Source organism: Gracilinanus agilis, chromosome 4 (assembly GCF_016433145.1).
Source record: "Gracilinanus agilis isolate LMUSP501 chromosome 4, AgileGrace, whole genome shotgun sequence".
In the NCBI taxonomy this organism is placed as follows: Eukaryota; Metazoa; Chordata; class Mammalia; order Didelphimorphia; family Didelphidae; genus Gracilinanus; species Gracilinanus agilis.
In genome coordinates, this window is record NC_058133.1 from 228989833 (window position 1) to 229015613 (window position 25781).

The 25781-nt window shown below is 36.4% G+C and overlaps 1 protein-coding gene across 2 annotated transcripts in view; it reads right to left on the reverse strand.

The window, feature by feature from the left end:
- BAIAP2 (BAR/IMD domain containing adaptor protein 2) overlaps positions 1–25781 on the reverse strand; it is a 169694-nt gene that overhangs the window by 103727 nt on the left and 40186 nt on the right. For both annotated transcript variants that reach the window (XM_044672295.1, XM_044672296.1), the window contains exon 3: positions 17248–17334. In XM_044672295.1, coding sequence (XP_044528230.1) covers positions 17248–17334 — 87 coding nt within the window. The remainder of the gene's footprint in view (positions 1–17247; positions 17335–25781) is intronic.

A 25781-nucleotide genomic window follows, 5' to 3' on the forward strand; every position in this document is an offset into this window, starting at 1 on the left:
AGGAAAGGAAAGGAAAGGAAAGGAAAGGAAAGGAAAGGAAAGGAAAGAAAAGAAAAGAAAAGAAAAGAAAAGAAAAGAAAAGAAAAGAAAAGAAAAGAAAAGAAAAGAAAAGAAAAGAAAAGAAAAGAAACATCAGCATAGATAAATTATTGAATCCATGGGAGTTGATGAAATCACCAAGTAGAATAGAGGGAGAAGAGAAGAGGGCCCAAGAGAGCTCTAAGGGATACTTATGGTTAGAGGGCATAAACTGGATGAGGAGGCAAGTAAGGCAATGGGACTGAATGGTTAGATAATAGAAGAATCAGGAGAGAGTGGTATCCTCTGCAAACCTAGAGAAAAGAGTGTCAAGAAGGAGAAGGCAATAAATAATATTAAAGGCTACAAAGAGGTGGAAGAAAAGGAAGGTTCTTGGATTTGGCAACAAAGAGATCAATGGAGAGAGTACTCTGTATCAGGGGGAATGTGTCAAAAGGACAGATTTGCTAATCAAATATTTTTTCCAGAAAGTAAATGAGCCCTGACCACATAGTAATTGGTTATAAAGGAATTTTGCCAATATGTTCAGAGTCCTAAACCAATTACAATCATGAAGTCTCGTGTAGCCCCTTCTACATCATTCTTACCATAGCTTTCCTGCTGCCATTTTCAGGAGTGTTAGGTTTTTTTTTTTGTTGTTGTTTTTTAAGTTTAGTTGAACTACTTCTGCTTTGGGTTCAAAAGCAGCTATTAAGATTAGAACTCTACTTGGACTGAAGACTGTACAAAGGACAACACATCGGAGTATCTGGGATAAGTCTCCTAAACTACAAAGGTAAAATGAGTCCTTCCAATTCCAATCACATAAAGAGCACACTTGGCCAAAAATATAACTGCCAGAAAATTATGGAATTGAATTTGAAATCACTAACTTCAACAAACATTTCTCTTTTTCAAATCTTATTTTGAAACTAATCATCCCAAAACAATTCTTCAAGGAATCCTTTGTGGGATGAATAGCCAAAGGTGCCTGTTATGTTAGACATTCAGGCCACAAAAACACAGAGAAACCAAACATAAAGGTTGTCACAGAGGTTTGGTTTGGATTTATGAGAGCCAAGTGATTTGGGAAAACACTCAAAAAAAGTCTCTAAGGAATGGGAATGGGAATGAGAAACTCGAATCCTACAGGACAAGTTCCCAAAAGGTAGGAATTGGAATGTTTGCCTGTTTCTTCTGTCTAGGTAACAAGGTATGGAAAGGTGCCAAAGACAACTAAGCCAAAAACTAAGGGAGGCTTTTTAGGACACACCTTAGTCAAATGATTCAGTGACCAAAATCTGGCCTCGGATGCAAACACAACATGGGGGAATTTAATTCCCACCTTTTTCTGAACCTTCTTGTTTCCCCTAATATAAGAATATAGCAAAGAGTAGAGTTCCTACCACTCTTCTTATCCAGGTACCAAGGGACCAAGCATTGGTGGAAGAAAAGTTGTTATACTACAGACCCAAGCATGCTCAGCAAGTACATACATGTTTTCTGATTACAGAAAAGTGGTCTGCTGGCATTAAGCTATTATAAGCAGCATCCTTCAAAGAAAAATAAAACAAGAGAACCTCCAGAGATTAGCATGCACACAGCAACGCTGGAAAACAGGTGCCAGCCCTAAACAGAACCAAGATAGATGAAAAATAAGTTAACTGAAAAAGGCTATTCAACTAAGCAAGCAATATTGGGTCTATTTATTAGCAACACATTGAGAAAAAGAAGAAATTCTACTCCAGGGTAGATATTATTCAATTCACTGTGACTGAACTAATGGGGGCCATTAAAACCATACTTTGGATGGAGATCAATCACTATTAAATACATATTATGTATCAGGCCCTGTGCTATGATGTGAGAATAGACACAAAGGCAAAAATGAAAAAGTTCTTGCCCTCAGAGAGCTTACATTCTATACCAAAAGGCAAAATAAAAGGTGTGCAACTAAGAATAACTTCCTCAAAAAATAAAGGTAATCCCAATGGGGAAAATTTATAGTACTATTATAAAAAAGAAAAAATAGAGATGAGTAGAATCTTTTTAAGTACAAAGAGATGAGAGACACCCAGGACAATAAATCCACATGATCAATTAGAAGGGGTTAAATGATGGTTGTGGGCTTATATCCTAATAGAAAGATAAGACAACATTGTCTTTTTAAAATCCCACTATATTCAAAGTCCAAAGATGAAGCAAATAAAGACAACTAAAGAGTCTAGGTAAGTTTTGTTCTGTTTTATTTGCTTTAAAAGGAGAAAACAAAGCAGAAAAATTAATACACATGGGAAGAAATGAGAGAAAAGAAATAACTTACATTAACACAAAGTGGAGGGACCTTTGAAACAAGAGGAAGGGGTAAGGACTGAAGAAACGGACTTTTCATGAACCTCACTCAATCTAAATTGGACTAGAAACAGGAAATAAAATAGATGCCTATTGACTACAGAATAGCTAATCAAGACTGAAACACATATATAAATATGCACAGAATGTTCTATGTGCAAATATAATAAAATAAATGTGTGAGGACTGAGAAGGGGAAAGAGGGATTTTTAAGTGGTAGGGGAAAGATGATAAGGGAATAGTCATTAAAAAAGAGAAACAAAAAACTTTCAACCCCAGAGGGCTAAGAACCAGGGATCATGACTGGGCTGACAGATAGGAGGAAGGGAAGAAAGGTGGATAATACCAGTCAGTCAATCAACAAGCATTCATCAAATTGTGTTGTGAGTTGCTGGAAATACAAAGGCAAAAATACAGTTATCCTCAAAAAGTTTGGTCTAATGAGAAAGATAGCAAAGATGCAGATGGAATAAACTGAAGGTAATCTCAAAAGGAAGGCACTAGCAGTTTGGGGGTTGAAGAAGAAAATGGGAAAGATTATTCCAATGAAGAGATTACTAGTGTTGATCCCTTTCTCTTTCTTTCTTACCATCTTTTCCTTTGTAAAGAAAGAGATGAAAGATCAAAAAGAGGACAGGATATGATGAAAGAAAAATACATCTCTCATAACTGTGAATGTAATGAACACATATCTTAAAAGAAGGAAGGTTAGCAGAATCAATGAGAAAGCAGAATCCAATAATATGTTGTTTACAAGAACACATTTGAGACACATATTTGCACAAAAGTAGGTAAAATGAGGGGCTAGAATAGAATCTATGAATAGGTGCTTTTGAAAAAGTAGAGGTGACAACTATGATCTCAGACATGGCAACAGTAAAAATAAATATGTCAAAATAATCCAGGAAATATGATTATACTACATTATATGGGCATAATATATGATGAAATATCATAAATATACATGCATTTGTATTTAAGTACTTAATTGTAAATACCATCATTAGCTTGCTGGCAAACTGAATTTGGCCTAATCTCTGTAGTTTGCCATTCCTTGACTTAATGGAAAAGCAAATTGAACCACAAAAAGAAATAGAAAGAAAACCAATACCTAGCAGCTATTTTAATGTGCCACTTCTACACCTACAGAAATCTAGCAAATAAACTAAAAAAATTGTTAAGGACCTGAATAGAATTTTGGGAAAATGATATTTGATAGGCCTCTGGTGATTAATGAATGGACAATATACAAATTTCTCAGCAACATTCAGTATTTTTAAAAAACTGACCATGTACTAAGACATAAAAACTCAAAAACAAATCAAAAAATGTATAAATATACTTTACTAAACACCAGGCAATAAAAAGTATTATCAACAAGAAGAATTTTTAAAGGATCAAAATTTAAATAGACTATTATATTATGAATAACATAATCCCAGGGAATAAGTGGGTTAAAAAAGAATTTAAACAAAAATATTTTTATCAAAGAAAATTACAAAGAATCAACATTTCAAAACTTTTGAAATGCAGTCAAAGTAATCCTTGGGTAAAATGTACATTTTCTGGAGTAGCTGGATAGCAGAGTAGAGAGCCAGACCTAGAGTCAATAAGGACCTGGGTTTAAACCTGACCTCAGATACTTCCTAGCTATGTGACCTCGAGAAAGTCATTTAATCCCAATTTCCTAGCCCTTACCTACTCTTCTACCTTAGAAATGATACTCAGTATCAATTCTAAGACAGAAGGTAAGAGGGTTTTTTTCAATATGCTTTTTTAATTTTTTTAAAACATTTTTAATATTCATTTTTAACATGTTTACATGCTTCATGCCCCTACTTTCCCCTTCACCCCCCGCAATCCCCCCACCCATGGCCGACGCGCATTTCCACTGGTTGTAACATGTGTCCTTGTTCAGGGCCTATTTCCAAATTTGATAGTTGGATTGGTGTGGTAGAAGAGGGTTTTTTTTGTTGTTTTTTTTTTAAAGAAAATATACATCTACACACACACATTCATCAACAAAAGAGAAAAAAGAACAGATCAAAGAATTGGGCATGCAACTAAAAAAAAATCATTAAATGATAAGTAAAAAATAGTCACAATAAATACTAAACTGGGAAAACTGGAAAGCAGTCTGGCAGATGTGAGGTTTAAATCAACATGTTATACCATACACTACACCCAAACTACAAACAGATGCATGGTCTAAAAATAAAAGTTCATATTAAGAAAAAGAATAAAAGAGCTTAGAAAGAGATACTTTTCATAACTGTGGATAAAGGGAGAATTCTTGGTTATCAAAGAAGACAAAACGGACAATTTTAATGAGATAAAATTGAAAAGCTTCTCAAAATAAAAATCAATGCAAGGGGCAGCTGGGTAGCTCAATGGATTGAGAGCCAGGCCTAGAGACGGGAGGTCCTAGGTTCAAATCTGGCCTCAGACACTTCCTAGTTGTGTGACCCTGGGCAAGTCACTTGACCCCCATTGCCTACCCTTACCACTCTTCTGGCTTGGAGCCAATACACAGTATTGACTCCAAGATGGAAGGTAAGAGTTTAAAAAAAAAATCAATGCAATCTGAATTAAACCGCTAACCAGGAAAACATTTATGGCAACATTTCTCTGATACACATCTGCCATTCAAATATATAAGAACAAGATATACTTTATCCACAGGTAAGTGGCTAAATACAAACAAGCAGATTTCAAATGAAGAAATGCAAGCTACCAACAACTTTATGAAAAAAATACTCTAAACTACTAATAAAAATAGAAATGAAAACAACTTTGGAATTCCACTGAACATCCACTGTGTGTTAGCAAAGATTACAAAAGATTAAAATAGTAGTTGCTGAAGGGTCTGTGAAAGAAAAGGTATATTAATTCCCTATGGGTAGAGCTGTAAATTGGTCTAATCATTCAGGAAAGCAATTCAGGATTATACAAAAAGTAACTAAACTGTAAACTGCACATCCTTTGACCTGGAATTACTACTACTCAATGGCACATACTCTAAAAGAGGTCAAAGACAGAAGAAAGGGAACATATGCATACAGAGTAGCAGCACTTTTTGTGCTCCACAAAGGGAGTTCCCACCAATTAGGAATAGCTTAATAATTGAGATATATGAAGGGAACAGAAGGTGAAAATGCCAAGTTCAGAGAAACCTAAAAAGACTTGCAAAAACTACTACAGAGTGAAATGAGGAAAACCAGAACAATGACCACAATAATGTAAAGGGAAACAACATGGAAAGGCCGTTACTCAACTTTGATCAATGGAGTTTCTGAACATGACTTCAGGAAATCAATGATAGATATCATCTATCTCTTGTCAAAGAAGACATCTATCAAAGAAGATAGTCTACTATATAGACTAGAGGTGCAGAATAAAACATTTATTTTCGGATGTGGCCAATGTGCTAAATTGTTTTCCTTGAACATACTTATTTTTTATAAGAGAAGGCTTCTATTTAGAGATGAAGGATGGTAGGCATTTTCAGTGGGTTGTGATTAGGGTATAAAAATAAATAAAAGAACATCAATAAAACATTAAAAAGCCCACAGGAGAAAGCAAAAAAGACATGCAGAAGGGAACCCAAACAAACAGGGCATGTTAAATTTAATATATACTTTAAAACTGCTTTGTAACAGAAATTCATTGTTTTGCATACAATCTTCTTTTTTTATCTTCTTTATATACTAAAGTATTTATGTTGTTGACAATTATTATAACAAAAATATTATTGAAAGCTAGAAATCCCTAATTCAAGAGTGGCAGTGTTTTTATGGTGGAAATAGCACTAGACTGAGATTCAGGAAACCTGGGTTTTAGGCCTGGTCCTTCTATCTAAAGAGATGTGTGACCATTTTATATAGTCATTTTCTATCTCTGAACTACAGTTTCATATCTGTAAAATGATGGAGCTGGACTAGAAGGACTAGATGATTTTCCTGCTCTATGACTCTATAAATCAGCACCTCAGAATTTTCTCTCTCATTCTTATACTTTTTTTCACTAGGGTCCAGGCTTTCTTTCCTCATGCTATGGAATGGTGTGAAATGTGCTGATTTGTAACAACAACTTCAATGGATTGGAAGTGTTAAGCTCAAAGTATACATGACATCTAGGAAAGTATAGGACTCAATTTGACAAGCATTTATTAAAAGCCTACTATGTGCCAAGTGGTGAGACAAAAAGACAGACAAAAATGCAACAGATCCTATCAAAAGAGCTTACATTCTCCTGGGAAGGAATAAGGATATATTACATCAGTACAAAGTAAATTACAACCGGCAGCAAAAGGGTTTCTTTGGACTAAAATGAAGTGGAAAAAATTGCAGAATTGTTCATTCAACAAACATTTTTGAGTACCTTTTTGCTCAAATTCATAGAACACACAACAAGACTTGGATGGTTTGGCACCAATCCAAAAGAGTTATGGAAGCCAAGAGGGATCCTTATGTCCTGGATTCATGGTTATTCTGATAACAACGATAGCATAATGTGCTATCAAGTACTTTCATTACCAGATCATCAGGCTATAAACTTAACATAACCAATGGAGCAACTGTCCCATTTTGAGGAAGGGAAATTTGGTACAGAGTCCAGAAATATTTTAACCCCCCAGCAAAAGCAAATGACTGGATTAGATTTGCTGGCATATAGGTATCTGAAATTAAGGCCCTGAAAATATTGCTTTCTCTGAATTTTTCTAATTTAATATAACCTGTTATTCAGACTTAAGAGGAAAAAAATTAGTTTCTTTTTCCAGAGAGGAGGATAACCAAAATCAAAGGTAGAAATGAGAACCTGATTTTAAAATCGGATCTCCTGCATAAGCATTTTTACCAAAGGCTCAGGACAATATTTCTGAAGCACCCTATTCCTCCACACTTTATTCCTTGCTCCTATCTTGAGGGCTAAAAGCATTTTAAGATATTTTAAACTAAGCAAGAAGAATGAAGAAGCATGCTAACTCACATATCAGAAGCCTCTTGCTTTCTCCCCTGATCCCTGCCTTCATGAGAAGTGGGGTTGGGGAGAGGGGGAAGAAGGAAGAGTAATGTCAAATTAGACCAGAAAGATAGTTGGGGCCAGGCAACAAAGAACTATAAATTACTTTAAGCTACCACTAAAGACCCATGTCTCTTTCCCATTGATCCCTGAACTAGAAGTGGTGGATACACATCCCTACCTCAAAAATCAATATTCTCAATACCTTGATTATTCCGTTTTTTCCTTTGTAATTTTTCTTATTCTACAATAAAGTATTACTTTTGCCTGAAACTTGGATTTTGAGGCAGTTTATAATCCATCAGGTTGTGTCATGTAATACAGAATAAGAATATATCTCCAAGGAATATTCAAAACTTTGTTGCTCACTTGAACAAACAAGCTTTTTCAAGTGGAAATTTCTTCTTATTTATTTTATTTAAGGTCCTAGATACAACATGATGTTATAAAACCAAATAAAGTATCATGGGGAGAAAATAAAACTTTTCTTACTCTGGAAACATTTCCACACCGCTCCTGAAATCTTTTTCTGCCCTCTACAGGGGCCATATTAAATTTAAATTAAAAAAAAAAAACCTAAACAAAGTTTCTGTTTTAGCCTAAGAGTAATAGGAAGCCACTGGAATTGAGCAGAGGAGTCAAGGGTTTGAGGAAAATTACTTTGGCAGCACTCTGTAAGATCAACTTGAGTAAGAAGAGTTGAGGCATTGAGACCAAGTAGTAGGAGGCTGTTGCAATAATATAGGTGAGAGGTGATGACAGCCTAAACTAAGGTGGAAACTGCAAAGATGGAAAAGTAGGTCAGATGCGAGATTTTTTTATGTAGGTAGAACAAGATTTGGAAACTACCTGATGTAAAGGGATAAAGGAAAGTAAGGAGCTAAGAATAATGCTAACATTATAAACCTGGGAGTCATGAAGAATAGTGGTTCCTACAATGGTAATAAGGAACTTTGAAAGAAGGGAAAGTTTGGGAGAAAGTTTGAGTTCATTTTTGGACATGGTGAGTCCAATATGTCTCCAGGATATCCAGTATAAACTGGCTAACAGACATTAGTGATGTAGAACTGAAACTAGGGCTGGATATATTGATCTGAGAGTCACTATTATGTTGTTTAGTAATTTCAGTCATGTCCAACTTTTTGTGACTCCATTTGGAGTTTTCTTGGCAGAGATACTGGAATAGTTTGCCATTTCCCTCTCTAACTCATTTTTTAAAAATACTTACCTTTTGTCTTAGAATCTATACTGTGTACTATATTCAAGGCAGAAGAGTGGAAAGGGCTAAGCAATGGGGTTAAGTGACTTGCCCAGGGTCACACAGCTAGGAACTGTGTGGGGCCAAATTTTAATCCAGGACCTCCCATTTCTAGGCCTGGCTCTCAATCCATTGAACCTAGCTGCTCCCTCTCCAGCTCATCATTCATATGAGGAAACTGAGTCAAACAGGGTTAAGGGACTTGCCTAGGATTGCACAGCTAGTATGTACCTATGGCCAGATTTTAACTGAGGAAGATGAGTCTTCCTGATTCTGGGTCTGGTATCCATTCACTAAGTATGCCATCTCGCTGGGTGACAGTAAAACCGGCTAAAGCTGATGAATTTACTAATGGAGTAAATAAAGAAAGGGGCCTAAAAGAGGAGAGCTTTATGGAACACCCACAGTTAGAATATGTGATATAAATGATGAATAAAAAAAGGAGACAGAGAAATAGTCAGGCAAGGTGAGAACCAGAAGGGAATAGTGTCAAAGAAACCTAAAAAAGAAAGAGTACCTATTAGAAAAGAGTGGTTAGCAGTGTTCAATGCAGCTCAAGAAGGATGAGGTCTGAAAAGACTATCTGACTAGGCAATTAAAGAAATTATTGGTAACTTTGGAGAAAGCAATGAAATTCGGTTGAGTGATGAGGCTTAAAGCCAGACTGCCAAAGGCTGAGGAGGGAGAAGAGGATGTGGTGGCTTCAAGTACACATAGCTTTTTTTTTCTAGGAGTTTAGCTAAAAAAGGGAAGAGAAATAAGGATGATAGCTTGAAGAGCTTAGTGAAGATTTTTTGAAAGATGGAAGAGACAGAAAGAGGAAGAAAGAATAACAAAGACAGAGAGCAGGAAAGAGAGGAGGAGGTATGATTGAAGAATGTAATTGGATGGAGACGATGGCAGAGGAGGGAGTTGAGTTTACATGTCTCTTCCTCAACATCCTACATTCAGCTGTCAACATGATTTTTACAAAAGTCTGTCATGTCACTCTGCTGCTCAATGAGCTTCAATGGCTCCTATTTCCTCCAAGATCAAGTAAAAAGTGTTCTATTTGTCATTTAAAGTTCTTCATAAACTGATCCTTCCTTCCTCGGTGATCCAGCTATATTGGTCTATTGTTCCTCAGCTATGACATCTCATATCTGTCCTCCAAGCCTGGAAGGCTCTTCCCTCTCCCCTCCACCTCTCTTGGCTTCCATGACTTCCTTCAAAACTTACCTCAAACCTCACCTTGTACAGGAAGACTTTATTAGTCTCTCCAGATGGCTAATGCCTCCCTTTTTGGGTTATCTTGATAATCTACTTTTTCTACAGCTTATAGGTTCCTAGTTATTTACATGTTATCTCCCTCAACCTCCATTTAAATGAATGCTCCTTGAAGGTAAGCATTATGCTTTCACATTTTTCCCAGCCCTTAGCACAGTATCTGGGCAAAAGGAAATGCTTAATAAATCTTTGTTGACTGACTAACTCAATTTTCTCTCAAATAAAAAGTTCCTCATATGTGAGGGGAGAAAGGAAGGTGTGGGAAGTTTGAAGAAGGAAGAAGAATTCTAGAATAGCTTCTGTAGGGAATGAGATAGGGAATCAATTAGGGAGAAAATAACAAGACTGATTTGCTTCAGTGCAGGCTCAGTTGAAGTTGGATAACAAGAATTTATAATGTACCCAGTCAGCTTGGTTCGGCTCTGTTCAGCAGCCTGTGAGTGGGATCAGAGGACACAGATGGTGGGAGTAATCCCTGGCTGAGGTTTGGCAAGAAATGAGCAATGATAGGACAAGAAAGTGAAAGATTCAAGAGCAGAGGCAGCATAGACTTAAAATGGTTAAGTATAGGTTCAAGACTGGAAAGAGAAGAAACTGAAGTCAGACTAGTTAGTTTTTTTTAATCCTTACTAAGATCACTTCTAAGACAGAAGAGCAATAAGGGCTAGGCAACTGGGTTAAAAGACTTATCCCGGGTCACACATCTAGGAAGTGCTGAACTCCTTGACAAAAGCATGGAAAATGAATGATCAAGGGCCTACTGTACTCTAAAAATACTCATTATTACTATGAGCTCCACAAAGTCTGAATTTTCATAGGTAGACATGAATAAATAAATCAAGAAAGAAATGTTTATATGTCAGAGGTCCATGTGTAGCTATTTCCTACTAACTGGGCCCCAGAAATATTTATGGGGTGCATGAAAGTAATTTGGAAGAGAAGACACTTCATCTGAGGCACAAACACACCCAAATGAAGTCATTCCTCTAAAGGCCCAGCATCATTCTGGACCTTGCCCTATCAAAACATCAAAGCAGCTGTAGAAATCAGCTTTCCAACACCCCTAGCCCCCAAATGGAGAAAATGGTCAAAAAGACAGCCACTTCTCATTTTCTTATTTAAAAGCATCAATAGTGTCCATACTGCTCTAAGCTTCTGATAGAGTTCAGAACTAGAGTTAGGAAGATCTTCATTTGAACCCCATCTTTGATATTTATTATCTGTGGGATCTTTTATCAATCACCTAGCCCAAGATAAAAGTTTCTTCACCTATTAAATGGGGGTAATATCTGCAAGATCCAGTTCACAGGGTTTTTATTGTGTTCAAATGAGATAATCTATGAAAAAGGTTCTGTGAGAGGTAGGATTTGAAACCTATTTCAACTACACAAAACTCTCTCTCTGTCTCTCTCTCTCTCTCTGTTCTCTCTCTCCCTCTGTCCCTCTGACTCTGTCTCTCTCTCTTTCTCCACCTCCCTCCTTCACTCTCTCCCTTTCAGTCTTTCCTTGTGAAAAAGGGGAAGAAGGATTCAGTGTCATTCTGTGGTTCCATCTACAAAGTAAGTAAGTAAATGAAATAAATATATGATTATATATCAGGCTTAGTTAACATTTTCTGGGAGTCCTAGAAAGATTCCCTTTCAGACAAGCAACAAGCAAAGCACTGATGTTTTCTCCAATCTAAGAGGAACTGAATCCTGAGGAGGCCACAGGTGATGGTTCAGGTAAACATCAACATTATTTCTACAATAATTTCCTTTACTTTCAGAGATTACTAAAAATGCCTAGGGAACCAGATTTGGGATAAATTTCTTGTCTCATCCCTTAGGTCAATAAAGGCAACTGAAAGAGAAGTTGAAAAGTTGTCAGAGCGCAGCACAGAAATTTCCTATAATCATCACTGGAGCTGCACACCAAGTCAATGTGAGAAAAAACTAGCCAGCTATAGTCCTAACCTGTCACACCTAATAAAATGCAAGCTATCTGAAAGGAGTGGGTTTCATTGCAAATGCCGAGTGAGAGCAGTGAGGCGCTTGATGGGAAATTTAACCTCCAGGGAAAAAAATTTCATGACACTGAGGGAAAAAAAAGAATGGGAACTTTCCAGATGTTCATCAACACACCCTTGTAAAAATAACCAGGCAGGACTACTCCTGAAATGCACACATCTGAAACCCCCATATAGATCTGATGTTAAGGAGATTTCCCAGAGCAAAACTTCCTGGAGGAAGGAAGCTCACCAAAAAGACTAGTAGCACATGAGTGTGAGATATTTTTCCTGCTCATCATATAGCCAGCCAAGCAATTTATCTTGATATGGCAAGATTTCACCCTCTGAAGTTTTTCTCAGCATGTCATTACATGTATGGTACAAACAGTTGAAATAATCTAGTTCAGAGGCTTTATTATTTCACAGAACCCAAGACATATATCTAAGAAATCTGAATAAATTATAAGGGAGTAAGAACAATCTAATTAGGACCAGAGAGGTCTTCTAATAAAATAGTTCTTTCCAAATGACACTTATGAACTGAACTATCTGCTTCTTAAAGAAAAGGGCAAAACAGTGGAAGTGCTTATTAGATCCAGCAGGGGGAAGGAAGGGGGGAAGGAAAGAAAATGAATCCTGTAAACATAGAAAAATATTTTTTAAAAAAAGATATATAAGTTCAACTTGTAAAAAGTTACATTTAATTAAATTTAGTTAAAAAAAAGAAGAGGGCAAGAGTACAATCATCTTAGTGTTATATCTTCAGAAAGTAAAAGATAAAAGTCTACTCAAGCAACCCATCTGCCACTGATAGGTTGCTAAACTACTGGGGCCTATCAAGCCACAGCTTAAATATGAGTGCAATGGGTAACCTCCAGAGAGATCACCTGCTCTTGGTTTATTCAATCAACATTTCTTCAGTTGAGTGCAAGGTACTGGAGGTGGATTGGGGAGAAAGTTTGGTGATACAGAGAAGGTGAAATCAAACACACTGCCTGCCTTCAAGAGGTTTACAATCTAATAAGAGTAATGCTCCAGTGTACATGAATAAATATAATAGAAATTATGATAAGTTTATAAGAAATCAGAGAGTCATGAGAGATTTATTGGAAAAAGAACTATCTGTAACCAAGAAGATAGTTTCAGGGAAACCTTATGGAGTTAGCTGGCATCTGAAATGGGCTGTTAAGGAAGGGAACAATTTTAACATGGGAGGAAGTCTGTTCCAAAAACAAGAGACAAGATGAATCAATGCTTAGAGACAGAAGAGGAAAGGACTAGATCAGGGGACAGTTCAATATGGATGGAGTTTCAAATATGTAAAGGTGAATACTAGTGTGAAAAGGTGAGTTGGAGTCTGATGATACACCAAAGTAATCTACTGAGGTTGAGTTTGAATTTTATCTGTAAGTAGCAGAAGAGACAGAACAGAGTCTTGGGGGAAAAGAGAAGGTTAATAGTACATTACCATATACATACCTTATTCAGCTCCAAAAATTAAGTCTAATGAGGACAAAAAGATGCCAAATAATGGCTGGAACTTAAGCACTCCTCCAAAACCAAAAATTTCTTCTCCTAATTCTTTTTTCCAAAAATGTGAGAGAGGGAAAGGAGAAGAGTACACACATGTGTGAGCTAACAGTTCCCTTTGCAGTGATAATACACCTCCCATGCATTTACATGATCAAGTTCTTACTGTAAGAATGTAAATTTACCAAGTAATATAACAGCTTCTTGGAAGCCATTATGGCAGTTTCATACAAATACTGCAATTCTGTGCAGTCTGCATGATTGAATATCTTGAAATATCACCTGGGTCAATACCACAGCAAAATCAAAAATGCCTCCTGGTCACTTCCCCTCCCTGATCTTAGAAATGACCTTAAAAAAAATTAACAAGTAACAAAACTCCATATGAATACACAAAACTAGAAACATAAGTCAGATTAGAGACAAGAAAACAACCAGTACTTCAGCAAACTCCCAGAAATGCAAGTATCATAATCTTTGATGTTACCTTAGTAACCTAAAAATGACTCTGCTTCCAAGCCAAGAAGGAGTAAATCGATTCCCTAATTCAACCTAGAAAGCCTATCCTGAACTATCATCACTTCACTATAGTGAATAGTACCATGTCAGGAAGAAATAGCATGATATGGTAGAAAGGACACTAGATTTGGAGTAAAAGAACTGGGTTCAAATATCACTTATTACCTGTATGATCTTGGACATTTCATTATCCAGTAAAGTGAAGGGACTGAAACTCAGTGTTGCCCAGAGTCCTATCTTCGACTGAATTCTATGATGCTGATATATTTAACAGAATCTCTAACTTGATACCACTATGGCTATCCCTCTTTCATTTTAGCATTTCCATTCTTTGCCTGTATAGAAGATCATATAATACATAGGATGTCTATTTGGGAGGCTCAATAAATTAGCAGTATTGTCAAGTAAATTCCCATTTTACAGCCAAGGAAGCATACATCTACACACACACACACACACACACACACACACACACGCAATTGTTATTTCTCTACAATAAGTCAGTGGAAAATAGAGTTGAGAGCTCTGGTTTTCATAAGACAAAATCTGGCAGACCAAATTAATTGCTGGAGAATAAACTAGGAAATGGAAGTGCTTCCGGGCTGAAACCTGTTCATTCTGTCAAAGCTATTCCTAACAATGGAATTCAATAGATAAGAATTGTGACCTTCATCAGCATCTGAACATCTCAAAACATATTCAGATAAATTAAGTCAATAAGCAACATTTGGAAACACAAGAAGACTCCATAGAAGTCTCCCAGAAACCAGTCCTTTTTCAGAATTCCCAGGAATCTGTCCTGCTATTACAGTGAAATTTCCTCCTTTTGCAAGTCATTTCAACAAATCTTCACATTTCATTTCATGTCATTTCTGCATGAACACATCACTCTCAGTCATGTCACTAAAATTATTCTGAGGATATATTCTGCAAACCACCACCAAATTCTGGGCAGAACTTACACATCACATGGCCAGCAAGGTGGTAGAAAAGTCACTTTCTCCAAACCACTTCAATTCTTCAATGTTCCCTCCCTCCCAAAAGAAAACTATACAGAAGAAAGCTCTACCTCATATAAATGAGAGTGGTATACAGGCACAGCTCCTTTTATTCCACTTCACAGATACCGTATTTTTTACAAATTGAAAGTTTTTGGAAGCCCTATACTGAGCAAGTCTATTGGTGCCATTTTTCCAACAGCATGTGCCCACATAGTATGTGCCATATTTTGGTAATTCTCAAAATATTTCAAACTTTTTCATTATTACTATTTCTGTTACGGTTATCTGTCATCAGTGATCTTTGATGTTACTATTATATTTGCTTTGGGGTGTCATGAACTGCACCCATATAAGATGGCAAACTTAATTGATAAAGGTTGTGTGTGTTCTGACTGCTCCATCGATTGGCCATTCCTCTTTCTCTCCTCAGGCCTCCCTGTTCTCAGAGATATAACAATATTGAAATTATGTCAATTAATAACCCCACAGTGGCCCCTAAGTGTTCAAGTGAAAAGGAGAGTCAGTTGATGTAGAAAACTTCATTATCTTATTTTCAGAAATTGTCACGACCACCCAAGTCTTCAGCAACCACCACCCTAATCAGTCAAGTAGTCATCAACATCGAGACAAGACTCTCTACCAGTAAAAAGATTACCACTTATTGAAGGTTCAAATGATGGTTAGCATTTTTAGCAAGAAGATCTTTTTTTAAAACCCTTATCTTCCACCTTAGATTCAATACTATGTATTGTTTCCAGGGCAAAAGAGTGGTATCAGCTAGCCAATGGGGGTTAAGTGACTTGCCCAAGGTCACACAGTTAGGAAGTGTCTGAGGCCAGATCTGAACCCAGGCTTGGCTTTCAATCCAGTGAGCCCCATAAAGTATAGTTTCAATATAACTCTATATGCACTGGGAAACCAAGAAATTCATGTGACTCCCTTTACTGTAATACTGGCTTCACTGCGGTAGACTGGAACTGAACCCGCAAAGTCTCTAAGGTTTTCCTGAGGGTAGAAAGTGTGTGATAAAGAACATTGAGTCCTAAATCCAATCTGACCACTGACTAAAGCTGTGTGAGCTAAACAGAGGCAACAATACCTAGAGCTCACAGTAGTGTGGTAACGATGGAACAATGTAAAGTCTTAGATAAAGTCAGTAATTATTATTATTATTATTGTTATTATTATTATTATTATCTCATTAACTTCTCTGGGCCTTAGTTTGTATCTTCATGCATAGAAAAGTAGAAGTTGGACAAAATGACTTAAAATTCCTTCCAATTCTAACATTCTATGGTGTGTTTATGCTGCTACTGGAATTACTAATGCCATCCTATTGAAGGATGGGAAGGAGAAGAGGTCTAGGTGTAGATTCAGCATGCACATTTGTTTGAATTTAACAGTAAATATAAAAGTACTTCTCTCTGGGTAAAAATTAACAGTCATGACACAGAGCTGATATTCAAACACCTGTATAAACATAAACTGGTAAGTCTAGTTAATTACGCTGACCTGCCTTTTCTTCTTCTTTTTTTTTTTTTTTTTTTTGTTAAAGGATCAAGTCATTACAGGTTATAACTGCCTCCAAGAAACTGAAGTTTGTTTGCACTATAATTTTGTTGTGGTGACTCTTGCTTGAAAGGAATAGAAGCTTCCTAAAGACAGGGACCTGGTTTCCATAGCACTTAATACAAACATCAGCAATTCTTTTAACCCTGAAAGTCCTCACTAATAAAAGGCCAAACTTATTATAAAAATAATATTATGGTCATAGAATTTTATTATTAAATGGTTTGACCCAAAGTCCTACATTTTCTTAATTTAATGAACTCACGTTTGTCGCCATACTACCAAATGGCCCAAAGGGACATATGCTATTTAAGGGGGGAGGGGAGGGAGAAATCAATCTTGTTTCTCTGCCAACTGTTAGATTCTCATTTGGCAAAAAGCCAATCTCTCCACTTCCATCACATTCAACCACAGTCACTAAGACAGTTTCCTGGAGTTTTCCCACATTGCTTGTACATTAGTAAGTTAGTGATGATAGCAACATATCCCACGAGCAAAGTAAAAGGGTCACTTCCAGAGCAACAACACAGTCTGTGCCTGGATTTTAGAAAAGTCACAAAAATGTCAACTTATTTTAAAAGCTTAAATTCTGACACAGGATTCTCCCTTGATTCCTGTTTAAAAAGGGACCAAACCTGAGACACAAAAACAATAAAAGTATGTTCTAGAACTTCACTTTCCACACCTGCCCCCATGTTTCTAGACATAGTTGCATATCTTACCAAGTTCTTTTGAGCCTTGACTTTCACTGGCCAACTCTCCCATTTTTACAAGGGCATCGAAATAACCTTTTGCAGCAAATGTAACACCTAAGAGAAAACAAAATGAGAGCAGGTCATTTCCTTCAACAATAAAAAAAAAAAGCAACACAAAACTGAGGTCATGACTCTTGGCAAGTACCACTAAAGCCATTCTGTACATGTCCCATTTACGTTTCCTTTGTGTTCAGAAGTATTCAACACTTGATTTCTGGTTTCAGCTCAATATCAATCTCTTGACATTCCAAAAACACATGGTAATGTCATTCCAAACATTAAACTTCCTTCCAATCTGAGGACATGGTCCAGGAGCCTACAATTATTCCAGTGAAATTGTGAAATGCTATTCCTTCTTGTGTGCTATGGGTAGGAGAAAGTAGAGTATTTTTTTTTTCAAGTGTTCTTCAGTAGATCAGGAACACAGCAATTGAAGAAAGAAGTCCAGGCACCTTTTTAAAGGTATATTGCTTCCTATACCATACTGGATCATTTCTCACCTTTTCTTCATTCTAACCTTAAAAAAAGTTATACACATCTCCCCCAAATATGTTAACTGTATAACTGGCACTTAACAGTGCCTGATCATATTAACATAGTCATTTTACAAGGTATTTAACCCCTAATATACTAGACAGATTCTTATATAACCAGTGGTGCATTAATATTCTACTGAAAATCATTACAGTCAAGTGAGCAATTATTGCTATATGTTAATTAATCTTGGGCAATTATTTTGCCTTTCTGAGTTTTACCTTTCGTGTCTATAAAAATTAAAGAGACTGGTAAGATGGTACCTAAGGTCTCTTTCTCTTCTAAATCTACGATCCATAACTAAAATCTGAGTGTAAGTCCTCAACTGAGAAATTAATTATTTTTCCACATTTTTCAAGTTTTCTTTTATACTGTCCTAAACCTAAAAAGAAAAGCCTCAATTCTCTGGATTCCTGACTAATAAGGAATGGTAAAAAAATAAAAAGAAGGGAATTCAGTGGCTGAAAGATCAGCAACATGGTGAGATTGCAAAGCCAGGATAATTATGTTTTTAATGCTGCTTTACATAGAACCCAGTGAGGGTCCTTATAACTGGGTACTCTTATCAAATTTTATTTTTATAGTTTTCAATTAAGTACAAACAATTTGTTCTGTAGCACAAGACTCTGCTGCCTTGTCACCACAGGGGATGCTGCTGCCTGGATAGGAGCTCCTTAAGACAAATGGAAGTAAAACACAACTAACTTATCATCTATATTTTAGTTTTCCAGAGGCGATACAGTTGAAGTAGAGATGAAGGCCAGAACTGATAACTACATCACAAAATAACATATTAAGACCATTAAAAAGAGGAACAAAGTTTTCTATGAACTTCTGGGGGGAGAGGAGCAGGAAGGAAGAAGGAATGTCAGTTATATAAAGAATCAAGAAAGACTTCAAAGGACTTAAGGCTGGAAAAGCCTGAGAGATCTTCTAGTCCAAACCTCTTGTTTTACAGATGAAGAAACTGAGGCCTGGGGAGATAATATTTGACATGGCTTTAAACTAGTGATTCCCAAAGTGGGTGCCACCGCCCCCTGGTGGGTGCTGCAGCGATCCAGGAGAGCAGTGATGGCCACAGGTGCATTTGGGGGCAGTGAATAACTGTAAGGGAGCAGTGATAGTATGTGACAGGGGGCGCTAAGTAATATTTTTTCTGGAAAGGGGGCGGTAGGCCAAAAAAGTTTGGGAACCACTGCTTTAAACCATTACTAAGAAGAAAACCAAGCCTTGTTCCATCTGCTTACATGAATTTAGAAAGAGATGGTTAATCCATACTGAAATTCTGGACAAGACTGCTTTTCTTTTCATTGTTCAGCTGTTTCAGTCGTGTCCAACTCTTCCTGACCCCATCTGGAGTTTTCTTGGCAAAGATACTAGAGTGCTTTGCCATTCCTTCCCCAATTCATTTTAGAGATGAGGAAACTAAGGCAAGCAGGGTAAAGTGACTTGCCCAGGGCCACAAAACTAGTAAGTATATGAGGCCAGATTTGAATTCAAAATGATGAATCTTCCTGACTCCAGGCCCAACATTTTATCCATTGCTCAACACTGCTGAATTGGTCTCAAAGAAACTTTCTTATTATTTAATTAGACTCCCCCATCTGGGTTGCTATCCTTCTAATTCATTCATAAGCTGATTCTAGGCTATCTTCAGAGGTTTAAGATTCTCCTTGGGTTACCTCTCCCAAAATTATACCATAATTCCCTACCAGTACACTACAGGCAAAAATATTTATACTGATTTTAAGAAAAATAGTAATAAAAACATTCTCTCCATAAACCTGGGTTATACTCTCTCTCACCACACACACAGGAAGAGTAGGTACTGAGATAAGGAATATATTTGGCCCAGGCAATTCTAACTTTTAGCACTTTAGGACCTAAATGACCTTTCCCTCCTTAGAGTATCCTCTCATGATTATCCCCCTTGGCATGATATCTTTCATTGGGCAGATCACTCAGATGGATTTTCTGGGCTGTTATTCAACACAGTCTAACTTCCAACAACTAGAGCTGGCTCTCTTCCCTACTGCCAGGTCACACTCTGCAGAGCCTCCTTTCCTGTCTTGGCCCTCAATCCATTCCTCAGCTTATTCCCTAGTGGATATGATGTCTGCTACCAGATGAGTAGAATTCTACTGCAAGTCACAGCCAATCATAGAAGGGAGAAAAAAAATTCTCTCCCCTCATATCTCTCAAGGTCTAGGTTTTCCTTGGCTGGCTTTCTTCTATGCTGCCAGGGATCACATTCCTCATAGTTTTCAGTCTGCCCAAACCTAACTCCTTAGAGAATGTTGATATTTAAAGAGTCACCAGAAGTGCAGTCAATCTTTGGCCATCAAATAGCTATATGCCCTCTAATTCCAAAAAATTTTGATCACAAAAAATTCTTTACAAAAGAGATAACAAAATATAAACACTTTTTTTATACTTTAAGATTTTAATAAATAACAAATAAACGTATTTTTAAAAAAGAAAGAGACAAAGAAATAGAATAGTTCAAAAACTGATAAAAATTATTATGTTCTTTTAAAACTACAGCTGTATATTATGCTCACAATTTTTTCTTTGTATATGGAAATGATGATGTTTATAGATGTTATTGAAATTTACAATAATAAGAAATTTTTAAAAAGATCTTAATTCATCATTGTTTTTCTTAATTTCCTTTTATCTTCTGTGACTTCTTAATCTATATTAGGGTTTATCAGGGTTGTACTGACTGACTACCTTTTTTCCCTTCAACTGCATGAGGTCCCATACAGTTTTCTAACATAGTTCTTTGCAGGGAGGGGACAAATATCATTGAGGACAGAGTTGTGAAATGTAAGAGAAGTAAAGGAAAACTGAGAGGGGCTGGGTGCACTATGAAAAAGGAAATGAGAAGACTAAATAATAATCAGCTCATCAGGCCCTCCAGTCCTTTATAGATCATCACTTTCAGAACCTTCTTGTCTCTGTCAGCAAATAGAAAGTTTTCTAGTAAAAATTACAAACTGACTCAACAACACATTTTATACTCTCAGCCATGACACATTCAGAAGGATCCTCAGTTCAAAATGAGTTTCAGACATTTACTGAATGACGTGGGAACAGGCAATTCAGTTGACATCTCTGAGCCTCAATTGTAATCATGTGTAAAATGATGGGTTTGGCTAGATGACCTTTACAATCTCTTCCAGGTGTAAATCTATAATCCTATGATACAGATATGGGAGTCATCTGTAGCCCATAGAAACATGAGACCACCAAGAGAGACTATAAAAGGAAGCAATGGCCCTAGTTTTATTTGAGTTTGATAGTACTAGTTTAGAGGACTCTTCAGCATTCTGTCATTCCAGTCTTGGTATGACAATAAGGAATGACTTTTAGGAGTGACTTTCAGCAGCCCAGATCAGCAGTAGCTACAGGCTCATCTTGTAGTCATGCCATACCTGAAGATGAAAATGATGGAAACAACGTTATATAAGAAATAAGCTAAGTTTTGAGGCTACCACCTCCCCAGATCACAGTGGCAAAGAGGGGATTTCTGACCCTAAGATGTTAGGATAAATGAATATGTTTGTTCTTGCTATATTTTAAAATAAATACTCCTTTGTAAAAGGTAGCTGATGTTAAGTAGTTAAATAGAATTAGGATGCTAGTTAATGGGCCCCTAGAAAGAAGGCAATATAGACAGGAAGAGAGGCTCAAGCCAAAAAGAGTAAAGGAAAAGCTGGACCTTTCCGTTTGGGATCCCCTAAAACCCTGCGGGGCAGATGTGGCCTTCCTGGCCCTAAGAGAGTGGGGCCACAGCATACTTCTTTACACAGTGAAAGGGAAATAAAGATATTATGATGGTAATCTAAGGGGATGGAATGGCCAAGTGAAAGTTCTTAAGAATGGGCTAGACTTGAACATGTCTATAACCAACAGGTAAGGAGCCAACAGATAGAAGACAAGGAAGGGAAAAGAGGAAAGAAAATGATCAATGTAGTAAGCATTCAAAAGGGAAAAGAGAGGAAACAATTGAGGACTGCCCCCTCAAAAGCTATATATCTGCTTAAAATCCTTAGTCTTTGGGAGTACAAGTATCCTTTAAAAAGGGACTACACTAATGACTGTTGAGCTGTAGTAATGTGACCAAACTAAACATACTTTTGTACCATTCCAAGTGACATCCCCTTGTCAGGACACTTTATTTGGAATGTGACTAGCTTGGTCAGTCCCAGTGACTGCGACCAAATAAGGCACTTTGGTGAAAAGAGAATTATTCACTCAGGGTAATACCATTATGGACGGTATGCTAACCTTGTAAGGGACATTTTTTTTTTGAGCAGGAACTGACAAAATGTAGCTTTGGTATATTAAACAAAAAGGTGAAGGTCCCTCCAGTTCTATCATTCTAAGTATGAATGTTCATGATTAACTCCTTAATGAAAGGGAATGCTGAAATGGATAAGCCATAATACAAAATAATTCAAAATTCATTTATTTGAGATGTCAAAAACATCATTTTAGTTTTGGGCACGAGATTTATCCTTTTGGTTATACTTTTAATTGGAGAGACAATCTAGTTTATATTGTTTGAAGATACCAATAAAGTGATAATAAGAAATTTATAAAAAGTCCAGCATTAGGATCTCAGAAATCATATGGTTCAATCCCCTCATTGCATAAAGAAAAGAACTGAAGGAATCATAAAAGAAAGAACAATGTAAATTTGTAACAAAGGACTGTTTTGGCTGCATCCCAAAAGCACTGATAGGTTGCCTCATTTATGACATTTTCTTTGATGAAAGTATTTTTTTTACTTACTCTATAGGATTATAGTATTTAGTCTTCATTTAAGTCTGAAACTTTTCTTCTAATTAGTCTTATTGATTAAAATTTTTATTGTGTCATATGGTCAGGAAAGGATGGGTTTAATTTTTCATCATTACATAATAAGTTCTTTATATTCTACCATATCATCTAGCATATCAGAGTAAAAGAGTCATGTAAAAAAGTTATGAAAAAATTAAAAATATTCATTCAATATTTTTTCTTTTAATTCAGTAATCATTTGAGTTCTACTATTTTTCTAAAATTTTATATAGGACTATGATAAGTCAAGTATTTACAAGTATCTCCTTGATTCTGTGTCTTTCCCCTCACTCACAACATGAGGTAGACCCAGACTCTTTTCACCTTCTCTCCTATGATAGGGATTAGCTTTCTCTTTTAAAAGAAACAAAGCCATCATTGGACATGACTGATGTCAGCTTAGCTTTCTGGTTTCCTAATGATATAAGAAATCTGAACCACTCAGACACAGAATGGTGTGTGTCCAGACCATGTAAATCACCATATCGTGATGACCAGATTCATTTCCACATTGAAGCAACAGGGGCCACATCTACCAAAACTGAAGTTAAGTGCTGTTGCATCCTTGTTTGCAAAGATAAATGAATATAAATCAAATATAAATTGCTTCATTATCTATGGTGTCATTAAGCATAATGCAATTTCCTTATTTACCTAGGCTTAAAGTTAGGGAGGCCTGGTTTCAAATACAGCCTGATACTTATTAACTGTGTGATCCTGGTCAGGTTACTAAAACTTAAGTACCTCAGCTTCCTCATCTATAATATGAGTGGGATGACCTTAGTGGTCTAAAAGGATCTATTACCTTGTTCAAGATCATGATTGTCATCCCTGCTCCTTTGGATTCTCCTAACATAAAACAGATTATACCTCAGTTTTTTAGCTTTAATTATGAATGAATATGGGGGCAACTAGGTGGCTCAGTGGGCTAGAGAGCCAGCCCCAGAGAGGAGAGGTCCTGGGTTCAAATCTAGCCTCAGATACTTCCTAGGTATGTGATCCTAGGTAAGTCTTTACCCCCATTGCCTAGCCCTTTCTGCTCTTCTGCTTTGGAACCAATATACAGTATTGATTCTAAGATGGAAGGTAAGGGCTTTAAAAAAAAAAAAAGTATAAACTTATGTTTCAAATCAGTTTCTTATAAACAGTATTAGATTCTGCATTCTAATCCATTCTGCTACCCTTCTCCATTCTATAGAAAAATTCATCCTATTCATATTTTTAATTACTGGTTGTTTTTCATTTTACCATATTCTCTCTAATAAAGTGTCTTCTCTTTTGGTCTCACCCCTCTCTTTACAAAGAAAAAAGTGAAGAAATGAGGAGAAAGAGATAAGCATCAATGATCTATATTTGGAGTGATCTGATTCTACTCCTTTGTTCTTCCTCTTTCCTCCCAACTCCTGGCTGAGATCTCTAAGGTCTCTTTTTAGTCCTCCCTTTATCTGATTTCTATAGTTGAAGTTTGTATTTCTTGTGACTCTTTATGCCTCAGCTTTACTATCATCTCCTTTAAATTCCCCATTTCTTTCTCCTTACTCCCATTTGTTTTTCAGTTGACTTTAATGTAGTTCTTTACCAAATGCTTTGGAGTGTGGAATATGTGTATACAATCTTTCTTTGAAAAGATTCATGAGATGTCAATATCCCTGACTCCTATCTTCAAAGTTTATATATTCTTCTGAGGTCCCTCAATTATGTGTAGTAGTAAATTTCTCCCTCTTCTTCTTCAGTTCTTCCATGGCATATTACTTTTTTCCCTCCTGTTTCTTTACTCCCTTGAAGCAATAAAAAAATACATAACAAGAGAAATAAAATCAAACCTTATCCCTTCAGTTGCTTTTCCTTGACAATGGTTTCTTCTCTGCCTTTTAGGACACAAGTACTAAATTTTTTTTTTATTTAACTACTTCTGATTATTTAATTGTGTTTATTTTTCTAGTCTTCATTTACCTCCTGTTTGTATTTCAAAGATTCTACCCAGCTCTGATTTTCTCAACAGAAAAGCCCAACAGTCATCCATACTATTTTTTTTTAAACCCTTACCTTCTGTCCTAGAATCAATATTGTGTATTGCCTCTACGTCAGAAGAACAGTAAAAACTAGGCAATGGTAGTTAAGTGACTTGCCCAGGATCATATAGCTAGGAAGTGTCTAAGGCCAAATTTTAAATCAGGACCTCCTGTCTCTAGGCCACAGCTCTCAATCACCTGAGCCACCCAGATGCCCCCAATTATTTATACTATTAGAAATACATTTTTTTCTCTTCAGTTTCGCAAGTTGTTATTCTTGGTTGTACATCTTTTTCTTTTGCCTTTTGGTATCTAATTCCAAGCTTACCATTTCTTCATCCTGATTGTTCCATAATCTTGTATGTTCTTAACTGTGAATTGTTGGTACTTGATCATTTTATTCCTGGCTTTTTATAACAATTTTTTCTTTGACCTAGTAGTTCTAGATTTTGGCTAGCATTTCTGAGTGCTCAATTTGGGATTCTGATTCATCCTTTCTTTCTAGTTTTATTCCAAGAGCTCTGCACATTTTTCATTTATGATTTCTTGAAATATAATATCCAAGTTTTCTGTTTGGTCATAGTTTTCAGGGTCTCCAAAGATTCTCTCCTTTTCTTGTTTTCTAAGTCAGTTGTTTTTGTTGTACATACCGAATACATTTTTCTATTTTTTTCATCTTTTTTATTTATTCTAATATTTCTTTTTATCACAGTAAATCATTGAGTTCTATTTGCTCCATTCCATTTTTCAGTGTATCTGCTACTTCTGTAAGGTTTTTCACCTTCTGTTCTAAACAATCTACTCCCTTTCCAAATGATCTAATTTCATTCTTTATCTCTTATTTCAGCTTACTCTTCATTTCTTTGACTCACATTTAAGAACTCTTGTGGACAATCCATTTTTTTTTCTGGAGTTCTACCTGCAATTTTTATGGAGTTAGTTAGCTCCTTCCTTTGGGTTTTTCTCTTTGAATTCTTTAAAATGTATTATTTTTCATTGCATTATGAGTTTTCTTCTTTATATTCATGTTTTCAGTCTCACTTCTTTGATTGGAACTTTGTGCTATGGTCTGGCTCTACTCCCTAACCCTGCACTCTTGGGTAGTTA